The 18,019-nt window shown below is 42.0% G+C and overlaps 1 protein-coding gene across 1 annotated transcript in view; it reads right to left on the reverse strand.

Annotated features, from left to right (window-relative positions):
- The window catches only part of Esyt2 (extended synaptotagmin-like protein 2), an 82,443-nt gene that overhangs the window by 14,738 nt on the left and 49,686 nt on the right, over window positions 1-18,019 (reverse strand). The window contains exons 16-17 of the mRNA XM_075693670.1: window positions 8,434-8,595; window positions 4,432-4,604 (exon numbers count right to left, since the gene is read on the reverse strand). Coding sequence (XP_075549785.1) covers window positions 4,432-4,604; window positions 8,434-8,595 — 335 coding nt within the window. The remainder of the gene's footprint in view (window positions 1-4,431; window positions 4,605-8,433; window positions 8,596-18,019) is intronic.

Consider the following 18,019-nt stretch of genomic DNA (forward strand, 5'->3'; position numbering starts at 1 on the left):
CGCTTCAGACATGCTATTCTGAGTTAGCAAACATTGGCGTGGCGCCCCTTATGATGCCACAAGGGACTACTTTTGTTGTCCCTCGTGGTCGGAGCAGAGCGCACGTTGTCTCCGATGGTGCCCGGCATCATCTGCTTTTGGCCGCTTGCGTTGGGTTGTCGGAGGCCACCATAAATGTTTTGCACCAGCGTGGTTTGAATGAAAGACCTGTTCACTGCTTTAGTGTAATATTTCATTCAAGATTTATATTTACAGTCAAATGCTTTTTATGCAGTAATAAAAGCAAGAAACTAGTGCACTTGAAAGATCAAATAATCTGCAATCGCAGCCAGGTGCATGTAGAAAGAGCAGACGATCAGCAACCATAACCTTGTGTGCAAAGAAAACTGCACTCGGTGCTTTTCAAATTTTTTGACGTAATGAAAAACGAGAATATGTTCTACTTTATTATCATGCACCATAAGAAGTGCCGGCCAGAGTATGTGATACATAGCTATTTTGCAGTGAAACAAAATCTCATTTAATTTATGCAGCACGTCTGGGCAGACGTGGACAGACAGAACAGCAGAGTAGAGCAGAATCTGCCGCTCGCTTCAAGCAGTCAGAATCATCCCTTCGTAAGTTCTACAGTTCCTCCACTGCTTTTCTACGATGTAAGTGCTCACTGTGTGTGCATTGTTATGATCAGCCTGTCAAGTGTGAGAGACATTCAGGAGTACGTTCCCATAACAAGATGATTTGCCTTGTCCCAGAAAAGGCTGTTATGATAAGCCTGGACATCGACCTGTCAAGTGTGAGAAGCGTTCAGGCCGGTGTCCCCATGACAACATAACTGCCTTCTTCTCCAAAACAGCACCACTCCTTTTGTTCCCCGAGCTGACACAAAGGGAAGGACGAAGAGAAGCCAAACTGAGTGGCAGGAGGCCGTCGACGACAGAACCCGACAAAAGCACTAATACTTCCACAGGCTCCCCAAGAAGACACCGATGACCACAAGACCTCAAAGGGTGATTAAGGTCGTTTTCGCCCCCGTATGATTGGCTTGTCATGTGTGAGAAGCATTCAAGCGGACGTCCCCATGTCGACATAATTACCCTCTTCTCTGAAACAGCGTCACCCCTTTTATTCCCCGAGCTGGCACACAGGGAAGAACGAAGAGAAAACAAACTGAAGGGCAGGAGGTCATCGACGACAGAACCTGATGAAAGAACTAATACGTGGACAGGCTCCCCAAAAAGACATCAACAACTGACAACAAAAGACTACATCTGCTAAAAGCATTTCCCTTGCGGAATGGTCAGCAGGCATAAATACTACGCTGACCTTGGAGGCGCAGTCATCCTTGGCCAGCTGAAAGTCATTGCTGCTCCTTGGAGCGGTACTGGTCAGTCCTTGTCTCATGGGGCTCCGGCCAGCATAGTGAAAGCACATTGTAATACCTCCCATCTTGTTTAGTGACAGACATTGTGTTCAGACAGACATAGTGTACTCGAGCTATAGCTACCTAAGAAATACATGTATTTTGAATCTAATGCAAGGGCAGCACACTGGCATCAAGCAGCCATGTGCAAGCAGATGACAAGAGTGCTCCCCGCGTCAGATGAATCCTCTGCATCGCTTGGACGGCGTCGACAAACCATCACATGACCATACGTCAGGTGTCTGGCATTTGGTAGAGGGTGCTGTCACGATGTCCGCCGCCGCGCTTCTGCATGACATTATGACGACGTGCGACGGAGCCGAGTTGCACCTCCTGAATTATTCTTTCTCCGTGGCTCAGGCACATCATTAGATGATTTTATTGATTGATGGAGATTAATGCTGCAAAGCTGGACAAGCGCTACGAGAAGTGCTGCAATGGAAGGCTTGAGATTATCTGGTTTGTATGGGGCTGTTTAGTTGCACCAAAGCACAGTGCAGGAGCACTTTTGCATTGTACTCCCATTGAAGTGTGGCTGCGGCGGCCAAGAACCGAAGCTGCAACTTTGCGCTCAGCAGCAAAACACCGAGGCAAAATCTGAGGCACAACGAGGACTGCAAAGATAAATATTTGGCTCATTTCATTTCATTCATTTCTGAAAGGCTTAGGCTTTTGAGAAATCTAGCATCTGCCACTGTTCTTATGATGCACTGTTAATAGTTATATGCTACATACAATCATATTAAGCAGCAACCAATATACGTATGGCTGTAAGTAGGAAGTGCAGAATTTAGGGCCAGCACTATTGCACGATATTGCTAAGTGCTGGCAAATACACAAATGGCACTCTTCAGGGAAAAAAAGTTGGTGCGTTCCAGAATAACTTTCTATTTGGATGGTAGGTAAAGCACACCTGTGTGTATTCTGCTAAAATGGCCTTTATATAAATGCAAGGCTGTAACTTGTGGGAATTATTCTCTGCGCCAGCATGCCTGGCATAAAACAACGTGCAGCACCATCTGCCTGCCCTGTTGACCCATTCCCCAACAAACGGATGGGTCTCGCAAGCTGCAGGTGCCCGACAATTACGACAGCTTGTTGGTGCCGTTGTGAAAAAGGCATGACATATCACCCAATATACAAACCATCCAATCACCTTTAATATATTTGCTCTCGATTATAAAAGGAAAGCTTTAGCTCGGGAGCTGCTATCTATATGTATAGGAGTAAAGAAATCGTATTTTTTGGCAACCAATTGACCAATATTAATAATGTTTTTGCATTTAAAAGAAAATGTTAAAGGACAGTAAGTGAATATTTAATTTATTTATGGCGCTAATTTTCTTAGCAAAGTACTTTAAATTGCAAGGAAATCAAGTACCAAGTTTACAACTTCATAACTCTGCAAAAGAAACAATATCACAATTGTAAACTACACCTAATAATACACCTAAAGTGTACAAAAGTGATATTTTTTACACTGCTCTAAAATATATCACTAATTGGGGAGTAGTGCTGTGGCAAAATGTTTTGAAACAAATTCACATATATAAAGCTTGACCGCTTGCGATACTCTAATAGATGCAGTTGACAAAACAGCAATATCTTTTTTTTTTTCAGTTAGGAACTGGTAAACTAAGTTTCAGTTTTGTAACATCAACTTCTGGCAGTCTTGTAAAAAAAATCAAAGCCCTTAAATTAAAACTCAGTTTCCAAGAATTGCTTGAGTTTTCTTTCAAATGCAAAAAAAATTCATCCAAATAGGTCCAGTGGTTGTCTCACGAACGCATTTCTGTGTTTTACATATATCTTAATAGAGAAATTGGACATGACCCTGAGCTAAAGCTATCATCTTAACTATTAATTTTTTTTTATTCGAGACAATTTCTGTCCAAGTACTCGTGAAGTATATATTATATATGAAGTGCAGTAATACTAAGAGCCCTGAACATAATTTTTTCTGAGCGGCTGTTGCAGAGATTGGAGACAGTTGAAGCAAGTTAATTTCTAGGAAATGTGTGCCTGACTCTTTGTTTTATGCACTATTATAATGCCTACATTCGACTAGAACAACTTATCAGGCCTATAGAAGCTTGATGGAAGCTTTGTTGGCCATATCTGCCATATGCACATTTATGGTGTTCACACCAAATGGCAAAGTTGCTATCCTGTGTAAAATGCAGTGTCCACTATAACGAAGTAATAAAGAGAACCTGCATGCTTTGAGCAAAAAAAGGCACGCAAATTTTTACGTGCTGAATTTTTGGGAATTCCTTTTCAACAACATTTATTGACATGCACTGTGCACCTCTGCATTGCAGGGGCAGAAGGCCCATTGAACTCAACATGGCTTCCAATATTTAAGCCTCAATTTTTCACCAGTTGTGTGGTTTCTAGAAAAACCAAAGTGTTTTTCAGGCTTGACAGCCAAAGGCAGCCAAAACATTCTTTAGGATGCATAGCTCACGCGTACTTAGTTCCTAGCATGCATGAAGTCAGCACTCGCATGCAGTAGCCTAGTGAGCTGGAGCAATCGGGTGGGTCGGTCGGTCGGTCGGTCGGTCGGTCGGTCGGTCGGTCGGGTCGGGTCGGGTCGGTTGGTCGGTCGGTCGGTCGGTCGGTCGGTCGGTCGGTCGGTCGGTCAATCAATCTTAGGCAGATGACAATGGCTTCTTGATGAGAAAATCATATAGGTTTCTTTCTGCAAGGGAAACCCATGCAAGCCCATACAGGTTTGATGATATGTTCGTGCGTGCGTGAGAAACCGGTATGTATTCCTGAGAACTAACAAAACAAAAATTACGGTCACTGACGAAGTAAAAAGTATTATGATATGATATTATGATAACACTTTTCACTTGGTAAGTGACCGTAATTTTTGCTTTGTCAAACATGCTACCTGACCAGATGAGGTCTCGTCGAATTCTTGACTATGTTTCTGAGAAGTCGGTGTGGGTTTTACGAGAAACCCGTATGGCAAACACCACTGCCCCCGGTGGCCATCTGCTCACCTGCGCCTGTTGCTGCAGAGGATGCGCAGCTGCAGTGTGATCAGCAGCTTTGCCTGGTGTCCCGTCCCCAGCAGGATGAGCGGTTCGTCTATCTTCAGCCCTTCTTCCTTCAGGAGGCGCGACAGCCGGAAACTCAAGTGGCCCAACACCTGCCCGCACTTGTTGTCCATCACCTGGGTAGGATGTATGGCCAGTGCACCATTGAGTGAGCGCGTTGCATCATCAGTGCGTAGCGACGTTAACGTGCCTTAAGAAAAAACCAGTGAAGAATAGTTTAAAGGACGCCAAAAAGGAATGTCCACTTTGGCTGTGTGAGTAAATTATGCCTCTGCGATACCAAAACTGCCACTCATGCCGTAGACGAGGTCTGGAAAGGCAGAAAACATGTGAAAATGATAAGACAGGTAGTGACACCACCCTGAACTTCCCAGTCCTTACTCACACTGACGTCGTCAATTTTCACGGATCCTGTATGGACCTAGCTAAGTGCTTATTTGTAAAGGAGGCCCGAATCCCATGTAAGAAAACCAAAGGCTCAACCTATCAAGTTTTTATAATATTTCCCACACCAAAGTGGCATAAATGAGACAGAATATTTTGAAATCCGTGATGTTATAGCCTCCTGAGACCCCGCTATGGGGATTTGTCCAATATATTGGACATTCAGATATGAGACAGTACTCCTGTGACAAGGTTTTCATCCTCATAAAACCACACTGTACAACTTATTGGACACCTGCTTGTGCCATCTATGCAGCATTGATGAAAATACATCGTTCAAATTCCCGCCGAAACAGTTCCACAATGGCGGCATTAAGCGGCGCGGCGTTTTACGGCAGCTGCCGGAGAAGTAAGCACTGTTTCTCGTATTTCTACCTGCTTTTAGGGCATATCTTTGATTTTATATTAAAGTAGATACAACAGCGTACGCGCAGAATACAAAATTTTAACTATTCGTGCGCTTACCTTTTCTTGCTCTTCCTTTGATTTCGCGTGTCCATTACGTTGGACGCTAGGACTCAACCCGGTTATTTTGACCGCGCTTTTTCAATGGCCTTGTTATGAACAGCATGCGAGTAGTGATGGCGTTTAGCGGCTTGTGGACGAAATTGCGTCTCTTTTTTTCTTCGGCGGACCGGCCTCGCGTGTCTTATGAATTAATCCAATAACGTTTCTTTTTTCAATCCATGGCTTCGACCCGCAAGACACCTACTGTCGCAGGTGGTCTCTTAAGGGAAAAAAAATATCAATATCCCTCTACCAGATATTGTTCGCATGTACAACTTCAACATGGGCGTTGTTGACAAGGCAGACCGAATGATAAGTTACTACAGGATAAAAGCAGGCGTCAACAAGTGGACAATGAGAGCCATCTTTCACCTCTTCGACATTGCCCTCAACAACTCCTGGGTGCAGAACACGCGGGACATACGCTCCGTAAAGAAACAGCGGAAATAAATACTCAAATATATGCAGTTCCACCAATCTGTTGCTGCGACTCTCGTGGCTCAAGGGAAGAAGCAGGATGAAACGGACAGTGAGAACGAAGCCAAGTGGCATCCGCCATCAAAGCAGGCTCAACTGTCTCCTCGAGAACCGAAAGAAAAGAGCACTACCCACTACTCAATACTGGCAGACACTGCAAACGCTGCCCGTTGCAGACTACAGGGCTGCGACATGAAAACAAAGTTCTTTTGCACGAAATGTCGGCTCTTCTTCTGCATCACCAAGGACAAACAGGTGTTTTGAAATTGCCCACGGGAAGTGAACACAAGAGCAAAATTTTTTTTTTGAGCAGAGGAATGCTCTTCTTATGTACTTTATTGAATACTTTGCCTTTTGAGTTGTTAAATTATTTTTGCACACGAGTTTTGCGTAATATCTGCGGTACGTCATTATGTGCGCGCTGGGTGAAGAAAGACCGGGTAGCATCCCAGTGTCCAATATATTGGACATCGCGCTGAGCTGAAATTATCACGGGTATTGAAAAAACATTTAACACTTTTAACCTTCATAACCATCCTGATTTATTCTGAAAATTTGGAAAAAATCTGTGCACCCAAATGCATCCCGGGTCTCAGGAGGATAGTGATGTGCCAGAACTGAGGTTTTGGTGCGAAGTTCAAGAAAATTTGGCCTTCTTGTATGGAAAGCAGTGTTACAGCCCGTACAGACTATGAAGAAAAAAAAAAGCGAAAAAAAAAACAAGAAGGGCAAGACAGTGCTGCTGCTAAATACAGTGCTGTGTCCAGACCCTTCTCTTGCTTGTATGAGCTGTAACAATGCTATGAAGAATGCATCTCCAGTTAGCCTATTATGAAAGTATGGCCTTCATTTACTCCAGTGACCCTTATTCCTTTCTTTCTGTTGATGTCCTTTTTCTGTCAAGTACAAAGTAATAAAACATATTATAAAATAAAGTGTGGAGAGGGATCCAAACGAGATAGAAGTTCATAGGAGGAGGAGGAGGAAGATGGACGCTTGAAGTGACTAACAGTGGTCAAATGAGGAATGTCGCTGGAGCCAACATTTGGACATGGGAACTTGTCTTTAGTCGGGGCAGCTACTGCTTTCCTTGGCAGTGTTCCTACTGTCATGTAGTGGTGACGATGCCCAGGCAAGAACCCAGCAAGGCAAAGTCCAACGATAAATTGCAACAGTTTATTGGGCGAACTTGTTCACTGAAAGCAAAGCCAACACTAACTCGGCGACGGCGATGAGAGCAAGTGCAGTTGGTGTCCGTCAATGAGATGACACCGCATTCGCCGGTTCATCATTTATACGTCCATCAGTGCACTTTATTGATTCAACGCTGGCGAACAAGTATTTTTTAGAAAGTGGCGCAACTGTCTCGGAGCATGCATCAAACTGATACGGCAGGCCCAGCTATACTAAATAGGGCGAGAGCATTCAGGATGCTGGCGTTATTTCTTAACACATCATTGTGTGAAAAACACTAAAGTGATAACAAAGTGGTACTGCCATAGCATACGATCAAACGATGAAATAAATGCACATGGCAATATAGTAGCTCACTCTCCCCCACGTGCAACATGGAAGGAGGACAAATCGATGCATAGAGGAAGGTGAGGAAAGTCAAAATTGTAAAAGCACTAAAAGCTGCCCTGGTAGACATGAAGTCATTGTGGCTACACAGCGCAAGGAAACGAACACGGGGAACAAGAGACAAGACAAGCTGCCGACCTTCGAATAAAGCCTATTGGCATGTGCGCAAATATATAAGCAGAATAGCACTACTATTGTCGCACAAAAGCATGAGGAACAACGAGAAAAAGAAAGGAAATCATGATGTATTTCTTCTTCCATGTGTTTGTGTTTCCTTGCACTGTCTAGACACAAGGTAACCGAAATGTTAAAAAAAAAAGGGGGGGGGGGTGTTGTGACATTGAAGGAATGGGGCTGAGTCCCCTTTTTGAAATGTGAAAGATTGCATCAAAAGTATGAACACCTGGACAAACTGGTACAGTTGCATTCTTGAAAACTGTGTACTTAAAGGTGGGACAAGCATAAGAAAAACAGACAAAACATTTGTGTACTTCCAAAGCACGTGTCGCACTAATGATTAATAATTGTGGCGCTTATTGCTTTTTCATTTTTTCTGTTCACAAAACACCAGGTGGTGTGCGCAGCAGTGGCTACCAGCATATATATTTTATGCATTTCACTTCTATAAATTCACTTGAGACTCTTCATCTATCCTTGTCAAACTTCCTGCACCTGTCCCATATTTAACTGCAGTTTTCAAGTTCTGCCCAATTCAAAGTACTTTGCACAACTTTTTGGTGAGGAGAATACCAAACAATGGACAAGGACAAGCACTGTCCTTGTCTGTTCTTCAGTTCTGTCCTTGCCAAAGGGTTTCACTATTATACTAGTTTCAATTCCTTTTTTCAAGGGCTGGCTCTAGGCTGGGTTTACCCTTGTTAGCCAACAGTTTATCACTGTGGAGAGAGAAGACACCGGCCCTCCAGGTACACATACCTTGACCTCCATCTCCTGGACTTCTGGGTTGCTGAGGAGCAGGTAGAAGATCTCCTCCCAGACAGGGTCATTGGTGCTGTGCTTGATGGAGCTCCAGCGCTCCTGCTGGCCCACCACCAGGTGCACCTGGGGACTGGGCTCGCCGGCCGCCTTGGTCGCATTCTGCACACCGGCCGTATTGCCAAAGGCAAGGCTCTGTTCACCATCATACAAAGCAGTGCTTCCTGGCCAGTTCAACCATGGCTTCAGAGATCAGGTGATGCGCATGAGCCTTGCCCAATCTCTGAAGCCATGACGAAACTGTGGAATTTCTTACAATGCTGCATAGGGGGAAATACGGTGCCACTGTGCATGCAAGTTTCTTAAATGGTGGACTGAATAGATGCGAATGCTGGTGTGTGGAAGGTTAGGGGGTATTCACGCGAGGGACATTTCTGCAGGGGATATGGGCGGAGTTGAGAGATGTCAGCTGCCACAAAATTTCACCATAGACATCCCCCACTCACACGGTCGAGGCGACCGTGTAGGGAGATCAGTGCTGGCAGACTATTCAGGTGGCTTCTACTCTCAACGCCACTCTTAATTTCTTCCAAATTCACCTTGTTGTACACTCTAGGTGTAGTGCCCCAAAGGCACAAGAATTATTCGACCAATGAAAAAACAAAATGCGAAGCGGCACCGTCACTTAACCACCGCAGCGGCACACATGTAACACACCTTGCCACCAAGTGCAATAATTAAGCGATTGCAATATGGCTGCCACTTACTGGAACAGCGAGTTGGCCAAGGTTCCCAGACACCAGCACAAAATTCCGCTACCTCCCCCGCCAAGTGGGGATTGTTTGTTCCCTTAGGACAGAAGGTCCCCTCTCCCTGGGGAATGCTTGCAGCAGCACACCATCTCGTACAACCGTGATGACATTGTCACGTGATATGCGCTCCCTATGCCGACACTTGGGATTCCACCCCCCCCCCCCATGTGAATATCCCTTTAGGCATGCATTCAATCTAGCCTCCTTTAAAACATGGCAATAGCTGCATAAATAAAGCTTTTTTGAAATACAGACTAATTAGCAAGTTTTAGTTCATTCCCTGACACATCCCGCAGTGATGTTCTGTCACATATCACATAAAAAGAAAATGAAGAAAACTAAAAATGTGTACCTAGATCGGTGCGCAGCGAGCACCTGACTATTTAATCTTTTCTGCAACATTCACAAAAAGCGAGTGGTATTCTCCAAGTCGTTTTGAAGAAAATGTCTCAAATTAATAAAAATTGCGGGATTCCAGACAGAATGATTCTGGTGACCAAGCTGGTGAGCCATAAGTGGTCAATATATTACTATTACCAATTAAGAAAAAATTCGAGTTTCTCCCTACTGCATTCTTCTACAGTGCAGAAACATAGCAACTGGAACAGCAAGGCATTCCACTGCAAAATTTGAGCACATTCGAACCTACTTATAATATTCAACTGCCAAGAAATTCCATTGCTATAACTGGTAATTGTAATAACTGGGTTGCAAAAAAAATAAAGAAACCGACATCAAAACATTTTAATTAGACAGAAAGAAGTAGTCAAACCCACTCATAAAATTGCCAGTTTTAACAATACTTCAATGTAACAACGTGCGGCCATAGCACCATGAACTTTTGTTTGTGTTCTATGGTAAAGTAAACTTGCCGGCTAAAATTTTCATATGGCTTCACCGCACCCGCCGCCCGCCACACCTTTGCCACGTCACAAGCCCCTGTCTGCCTCTCTCTCGTCTCTTTCCACCCACTCGTGTTTCGGAGGTTTCAAAGGAAGCACACGCGAGGCTGGCGATTGGATGAAGGTACGCTGCCTGCAGGTGGGTGCGGTGCCTTGTGTTTTGTTCACTTTTCCAGGATTTGAGATTCTTTTTCCTACTGACGCAGACAGCTAGTAGCCAGATTTGTTATAACTGATAACACAGCATATGAACATTATAGTGGGAAGGCTTATTTTACCATAGAACACATAAAAACATCGTTGTTGCTGCAGCTGCTCATTGCTAAAACCAGTATAATTATAAGTTTATTCGACAGTACTTACGACTTCTCAAAACTGATGCAAGAGCCGAGGTATCTAGCGAATGGCTGTGCTTAAAGTGCTGGGTAATTTTAATGCCACAATTGCAACTTTCCATCTAAACTTATTACTTAAAGGTTAGTTAATGAAATTTGTAAAATTAATAATTGTGTTGGAGATTATCATGCAAATAATAAAACTTGGTCAGTAATATTTTTTTTAATGCACTATTCTTAATAATCTGAGACAGTCATCACAGGCACTCACAGTATAATATGCCCATGCATGAAGACTAACACTTTAATATTAAAACTTTTGCGTAATAATATATCAAAGGCACAATCTTACACACGGCTCTAGTATAAACTAAACCATCGTCTCAAAGGAAATACTGGTCACCAGGCACACCTTCGACGTATCCTGGCTCTTTGAGAAAGATGCTAGTCTGAAGACCCCTACCTTCCAGCATTTCTCATATATACAACAGCCCAGTGGCACTACTTTTCCTCCTCTAGGCATTCATAAAGAACTCTATGGGTTCAATCATGGAACTTTGCATTAAGATTACTAGGGGAAATCTGGAAACAATTTGTTGTAGCTTTGTTGTGAAACCACATAGCAACTTCTTTTACAGTTTATTGTGGTTCACTTGTGGTACGATTCGAGATTGCTTGCCTAGCTGCATTTTTAGGGCAGAAATGTGTTTTACACTTAAAACTAATTCTGAGTGCACAATATCTGGGGCGTAAATAAACTTCAGCATTTTTTGAGCATGTGTAATGCTAAATCTAATTGCACTTAGAAAGCAACACTCACCACGTGTAATTACTCTCGGTATTCTAGACAATTATTTTTGTATGCGATGCTCTGAAAACAGTTGAATGATAAAATAGAAGCAAGGCGAGTCATTGCTATACAACAAACTTGCAATAAGAAATAAGCTTCAATGAACCAGCAAATAAATATATACAGTAGTCTGTGTGCATGTGCAAACACTAGAGTCAGTTTCCTTTTCTGGTATTTTTAGTATGGAACTCTATAGCTTCGAATGCACACTATGAGACCGTTGTTTTTGTGTTACTTCTGAAACATGAGCCTTCAAGCAACCATTAAGAGAAAGAGTACTAAAAATAACAATTGAAGATGCGAGTTGTAATAGCATTTACAAGCGTGATGGGGAAGTTGTGTCAGTTCGTAAAATCATTATTTTTCATATTATGGTGCTGCAAGGTTGACCTTACTGGATTTCTTGAATGGTGAAGATGCCACTGATACTGTGTTTAGTGAAATCTGAGGAACTAACTTCTTGCAAAATTTTTCATAAAATTAAGTGAGGGAAACTTGCATAGATCTAGAAGCAAATCAGATAAAGAAAGGTGGACTTCATATTTGAAATAAGTATGTGAAATTAGGTTTATTTGCAAGTTTACAGTGCCATAACTTGAAGAATAAAGATTTAGAAAATTTATTTTTGTCTAAGACCCAACTTAAGAGGAAATGCAAGTCACAACATCCAGGACGTATACTATGTATGAGCAGTGTTACAGATTCTATCCCTAATGCTGCACCTATTTCTATATCTCACAGGTTATTCCTGTGGGATTGTGACTGTGATGTGCTGCCGCCGACACAAACTGCATGTGGAAGAATATTCACTGCAGCAAGAGATTCTAACTACAGTTTCCTTTATGCAGAAAAGTGATCAATACTAAGTGGCAATTGCAAAGGTCAAATGTCTTAAGAGTTGATGGACCATGTCTCATACCAGGGCTAAGGTTATGGTTAGGTGATACAAACTGCATGTTTCACCAGCAACTGCGAATCGCATGCATTTTAATGTCTCACAGTTCTACCTGTACGTAATAAACACATATACTGAATACAATAAGCTTAGGTCACTGGGGTACCTGAGATTCAACCTGGAATGAAGTTGTTACCTGCTGCCACAAACTCTAATGACAGCTGTCACAAAGGTTTTCAAAGTGGTGCTTCTTCTCAAATAACAACATCAAGCACATTTGTATAATAATATATATATAATATTTGGGGTTTTACGTGCCAAAACCACTTTCTGATTATGAGGCACGCCGTAGTGGAGGACTCCGGAAATTTTGACCACCTGGGGTTCTTTAACGTGCACCTAAATCTAAGCACACGGGTGTTTTCGCATTTCGCCCCCATCGAAATGCGGCCGCCGTGGCCAGGATTCGATCCCGCGACCCAAGCACATTTGTGACACCATAGAATGTTCACTGAAAAATTCAACAACCCCTTGATTGCCCTTGTACATAAATGCATCAGCTCGTCTTATGAAACCAGATATAACAGCATGTGTCCACTATCAGAAGCAACCAAAGGATACAACAGTAAACACACCTGAAGGTTAGCTTGCATGCATACACCAGCGAATTACCTCTTATCAGAACAACTGGAAATTGAGAAAGTTAGTACAGAAATTTAGTACAGAAAAGCAGGCATTCATTCATTCCTTCACTGTATTATTGCTAAGAGCCAGTGAACAGCAAGAGGCCTTAGTAATGGGGCAGCGAATAAAATTTAAGATAGATAACAAACTAAAAGCACAAATTTTTCGGAAACTCAAATAAGGCATAAAAAAATCAGGTAAAGTACAAACAAATGGACAAAAAATAAAGATGTCAAGATGTAAAACACTGTGCTGAGTTAGGACGCGTATTATGGGGCTGAGGTTGCATGAGTTGCGGACGTAAAAAATGCTATGGTTTTGCGAGCCTGGTAGTGGCACAGGAAAAACAAATGCCAATGTCTAGTTCTCGAGTGAGACCTGTACGTGCATATTTTGTATAAAAACACATGATCACAATATTTTCGGTGCACTACAAGTGAAGTGACACTGAACTTATGCAAAACATGCTCATAGTCGTAATATTTCCACCAAGGGAAAAAGCCATAACGCAGACAAACGAGGTGCCTTTGTACGACATCAATATTTTCTGGCAGTAGTTATGTTTGTCATTCCCGGCTAGTGAGGAAAACTTGAGCTTTGTGCGGACAAGTGAGATAGGACAACACAAACACTGTTGTGTTGTCCTTCTTGTTAGACTTTTTTGCACCACCTCCCTTTCTGTACCCCCTTTATTTTCCCTGCACTTGAACGTGTATGCACATGTATTTTGTTCACTAGTAGTTACATCAACTCACTTCACTTAACCAGATACGCAGCACATACCAGCTGCCACTGCTACAATCTCGAACAAAATTCAGTGCTTGTACATCACACCAGATTCTAGGCAGCTGCACCTCTTTTCATGTGATTAGAAATGAGAACCCGCATGAAATACCCTTCGCAGATGTATGGCAATCTGACAACTGATACCTCAGAGACAGCAAAGCTGCACAGGCAAGTTCGCACACCCTTTGGAAATACTATTTCTCGCCCGATTAGTGCATTCAAAATGCCGCATTCTGAGCACGGGCAGCCGTACAAACACTTAGCTGACCTCCAATGTGGAGCTAGTATAATGCAACACGAAAAACAAAAATTACTTTACTAGTAAAGAAAAAACTATGCATATAAATTGTCGTCCATTTGAATAGGATATTGCAAGAGAACTTTTATTTTAAGGTAACTGATTTTCCCATTTCGAAGCAAATTCAGCGCTCTGACACACATTATATTGCATTTGCACGTGACATCGATCGCGCCATTGCATGCCAGCTTTCACTGCAAAAAAAACCTGTTGTGGAACTCCGTCTTAACGGCTTTGCTGTAAAAGATGACAGAGATGATGAAGGTGACAGGACAAGCACTAAGCTTGACAGCCGTTAGTTTAACTGCAAAGTAACACGTTACGCCTGCACCAAATCACCACAACTATATCTGACTTGATCAAACTTTCATGTGTTACGCTTGCTCCAGAAACTTGCCCTTGTTTATCAGTGAGCATATTAGATAATGAGTCAAGACACAGACCTAAAGCCATGCACTTAAAATCTGGTGTGCTTCCGGAAGCTCACATTCCAGGGTTATCGTTCCTTTCCCAGTAACAAGCACACACTATTTGAAATTCGGGATGCAGTGCTGTCTGTTACGCTGACCGATTACAAATGCATGTCTTTACATCTGCGCACGAAATTTCGTTCGGTCAGATGTGGTTGACACAGTTTAAGTGGAGGTGTCAAATGTTAACTCGTGCATAAGCTAACAATTATTATAAGTGCACCATTTGTGCTCCACCTTTTTATCTCTGTTCTGATCATTTTTACTCAGCTTTCTTATGTTTTATGGCCTGGCGTACGAACAGGCCACACTACGCACCCTACTCAGCTGTTCTTCATAGGTTGCCTCTGCTGTCGACAGATGCATCAGTTATTTAAGAAAAAATTTTTTTCAATGATACCAGTAAAAACATTTATGGCCTCTTAAAATCTACTCTTAAAAGGGAGTAGATTTTAAACTTTTATTTTACATTCAACAAACTGCAGAAAATTCGGTGCAGTGCTTACCAAGGAAAATTATTTCTCCATTTCCATGTATCTAGATAGGAGCTCCTGAGGGAAAGCTACCTCATCAGTCTAAACCCATTGGTTGCCAAAGCCGGCGAATCGCTGGATGCAAAAAAGCAGGAGCCACATTGTCATCCCAGCAACGTGCCAGGTGGGATGCACTGCTGGCTTAAAAACCTATTCGTAGATGGCATGACAGCCAATATACATTGGAAAAGTTTGGTAATGTCATCGGCAGGTGGCGCTAAGTGTCCATTTCACAGTGCTTTGATTTTAAACATTTTTTTGTTGATATCTTTAGAATGTTTGCACAGTCATAATGTTCATTCCAACACCTACGCGTCTTCAAGCAGCGCTGTGGGTGCAATGACAGATTCCACCAAACTCTTGCAAACCAACTCCATCGTGTCAGTGCAAATTGTGCAGTGCAAGGAGGAAAAAAAAAAAGGACGACAGGTGAAAGTATGAAAATTGTGAAGCTACTCGTCACATGCCTGGTGTTTTCAAGCTTTACCACACAAAAAGCGAATCTGTTGACTGACAGTTACGGTTCTGAGCTGAACGTAGTGCAGCTTCATGTTGTGAACAAAACTTATCCATTTGCATATTTTCAGCGTTCATTACCGCAGACTCTGTGCATAACGAGCGCTGCAGCAGAAGTTTAGGTGGTGTGCATGTGTGAGGCAAGAATAATCAAAACGGTGGGGCCATGCACTGCTTCATTCCAATTCGGTGGCCAATGGGTTAAGGTGCCCAAAAGACGCACAGAGCAATTTTCCTTGTCCCTGTTTTCCACGTCCAGTGCAGGGTGACAATTGTCCCAATGACGTTAACAAAGGGTCCGCTATGCGTACTCCTCTCTAGAGAAACAGAAGACGAGTGCTTGAAGTAAAACAGTGAAGACAAAACAAAAGTTCTCTGTTCTTCCTAACACTTGCTGGGAAGGGCTTTTTGCAAATCACATCACCGCCTTTTAGAGCTTTTAAAATTTGCAACAAGGTCCACGTTAGAGGGACACTAAAGAGATATGTAAGCCGAGCTGTATTAGTAAATCACCTTCCTAGAATACCAGAGAAAAGCCAATGTTTAAGCGAGAATAGCTTTTAATAAGCCAGAAGTTATGCAAAAGTGAAAGGCAGGTGGCAATGCTGACTCGACGTACCCTCGCAATGATGTCATAAATTTTGATGATGTATGCTTGGGCCTAGCTGAGTTAATTGCTATCATAAAAGCTGAAGTACATTGTATTGTACTGGAGCCAGACGGAAACATGGCCAGTTTCAAGAACTTTTACTGCGTCAGAATGGCAAAAATATGAGCAGACAATTTTGAAATCTATGATGCCATACTGACCTACCAGTGCTGGGGTTTCAAGGCAAAAGTTTTTAAAAAATCGAAGTTCGGGCGTCCCCCCACTTCCTTTCTCCTAGTAATCAGCCTCTTACTATGAAGCTTACGAAAATAAACTTTTGGAAGAATACCTTCTTGGTTTAAATTGGTTCAGTGTTTCTTTTTAGTGTTCGTTCAGGAAAGTTTAAGTCAAGTGAAACACAAAAAGCCTCTCCCATGTTTAATGAGGAAAAAAGAAAGGAAGCAAATATTCCCGATAATCAAAAGCAGCGTGCAGGTTACATGCATTGTGTAAAAGGGCAACACATTTGTAGATTTCAGTGCATGCTTAAGAGGAAGCTTTAGCTCGGGCCCAACTCCGACGCGGCCTATTCAAATACATGTAAAACGCAAAAACGTTTTTATGAGATAACCCCTGGACCGATTTTGATGAGATTTGTTGCATTTGAAAGAGAAAGTTAAATTCTAGTGACTGTTGGAAGCGCAATTTCGATTTAGGACTTGAATTTTCTTAAAACGATTTTCAAATATTTGACCGTTTGAAAAAAATAGAAGCACGAAGTTTACAAATTTATAGCTCTGCATCAAGAACTGATATCGCGGTTCTGTAAACGGCATCCATTAGATCATTCAAAGCGGACAAATTCAATATGTCATTTTACATCTTACGTGAATTTGTTGCGTTAGTTACAATGGTTTTGCAAAAGTTGTATTTCCCTATGATTAAATTTTTTTACATTCATGTGTAACATATCAATTTTGTCCGCTTTAGACGTACTATTAGATGCGATTCACAGAATTGTATTATCATTTTTAGTGGTTGAGTTACAGAGTTGTAAACTTGATAGTTTCGTTTTTTGAAAATTTACGATTTTCACCAATTTTTAATAAAAGATTGACGACCTAACTCAAAAATCCGAAACCAACAGTCACTAGATTTTAAGTTTTTCTTTTAAATGCAACAAACCTCGTCAAATTTGGTGCAGTGGTTGCCGAGAAAAACGAATTCTCCTTTTACATGTATTTAGATAGGAGCACTCGAGCTAAAGCTTCCTCTTAATAGGAGGCTCTAGCTCAGAGACAACTCATATTACTCCACTCAATTATTACATGCAGAATGCATAAATGTTGTTATGAGACAACTGCTGGACTGATTTTTCGTTAAAGTTGATGCCTTTGAGAGTGAGTTAAGTTCTAGGAACTTGAGGCAGCAGAATTTTGATTTAGGGCCTCAAATTTCTTGACCAGAATTGCCACTAATCAGTAATTTAAGAAATATATATATAAGCACAATGTTAACAAATTTTTTTGACTCTGCACCAAAAACAGACATCACAGTTCTGCAAACAGCACATGTTACAGCGTTTCAAGCAGAGAAATCTGACACATAAATTTTCAGCTTACGTTTTACAATCTTTACAAGGGTTAACGAAAAGTCCTACTTGGAAATTAGAGGTGTATTTGATAGTGGTGTATCAAATTTGTCACATCACATCAAGCTTGTCCTCTTAGATGCATTATTAGGTGCAGTTTACAGAATTGTGACATTATCCTTCATTGTTAGGTGCCAGAGCCATAAAGTTGTTAGCTTCGTTTTTCTGAAATATTGCAGTTTCCAACAGCTAAAATGAACTTGTGGCATAAATTGAAAATCCACTTTCTACAGTTGCTAGATTTTCACTTTTCCCTTTAAATGCC

This window comes from Dermacentor variabilis, chromosome 5, assembly GCF_050947875.1.
Source record: "Dermacentor variabilis isolate Ectoservices chromosome 5, ASM5094787v1, whole genome shotgun sequence".
NCBI lineage: Eukaryota > Metazoa > Arthropoda > Arachnida > Ixodida > Ixodidae > Dermacentor > Dermacentor variabilis.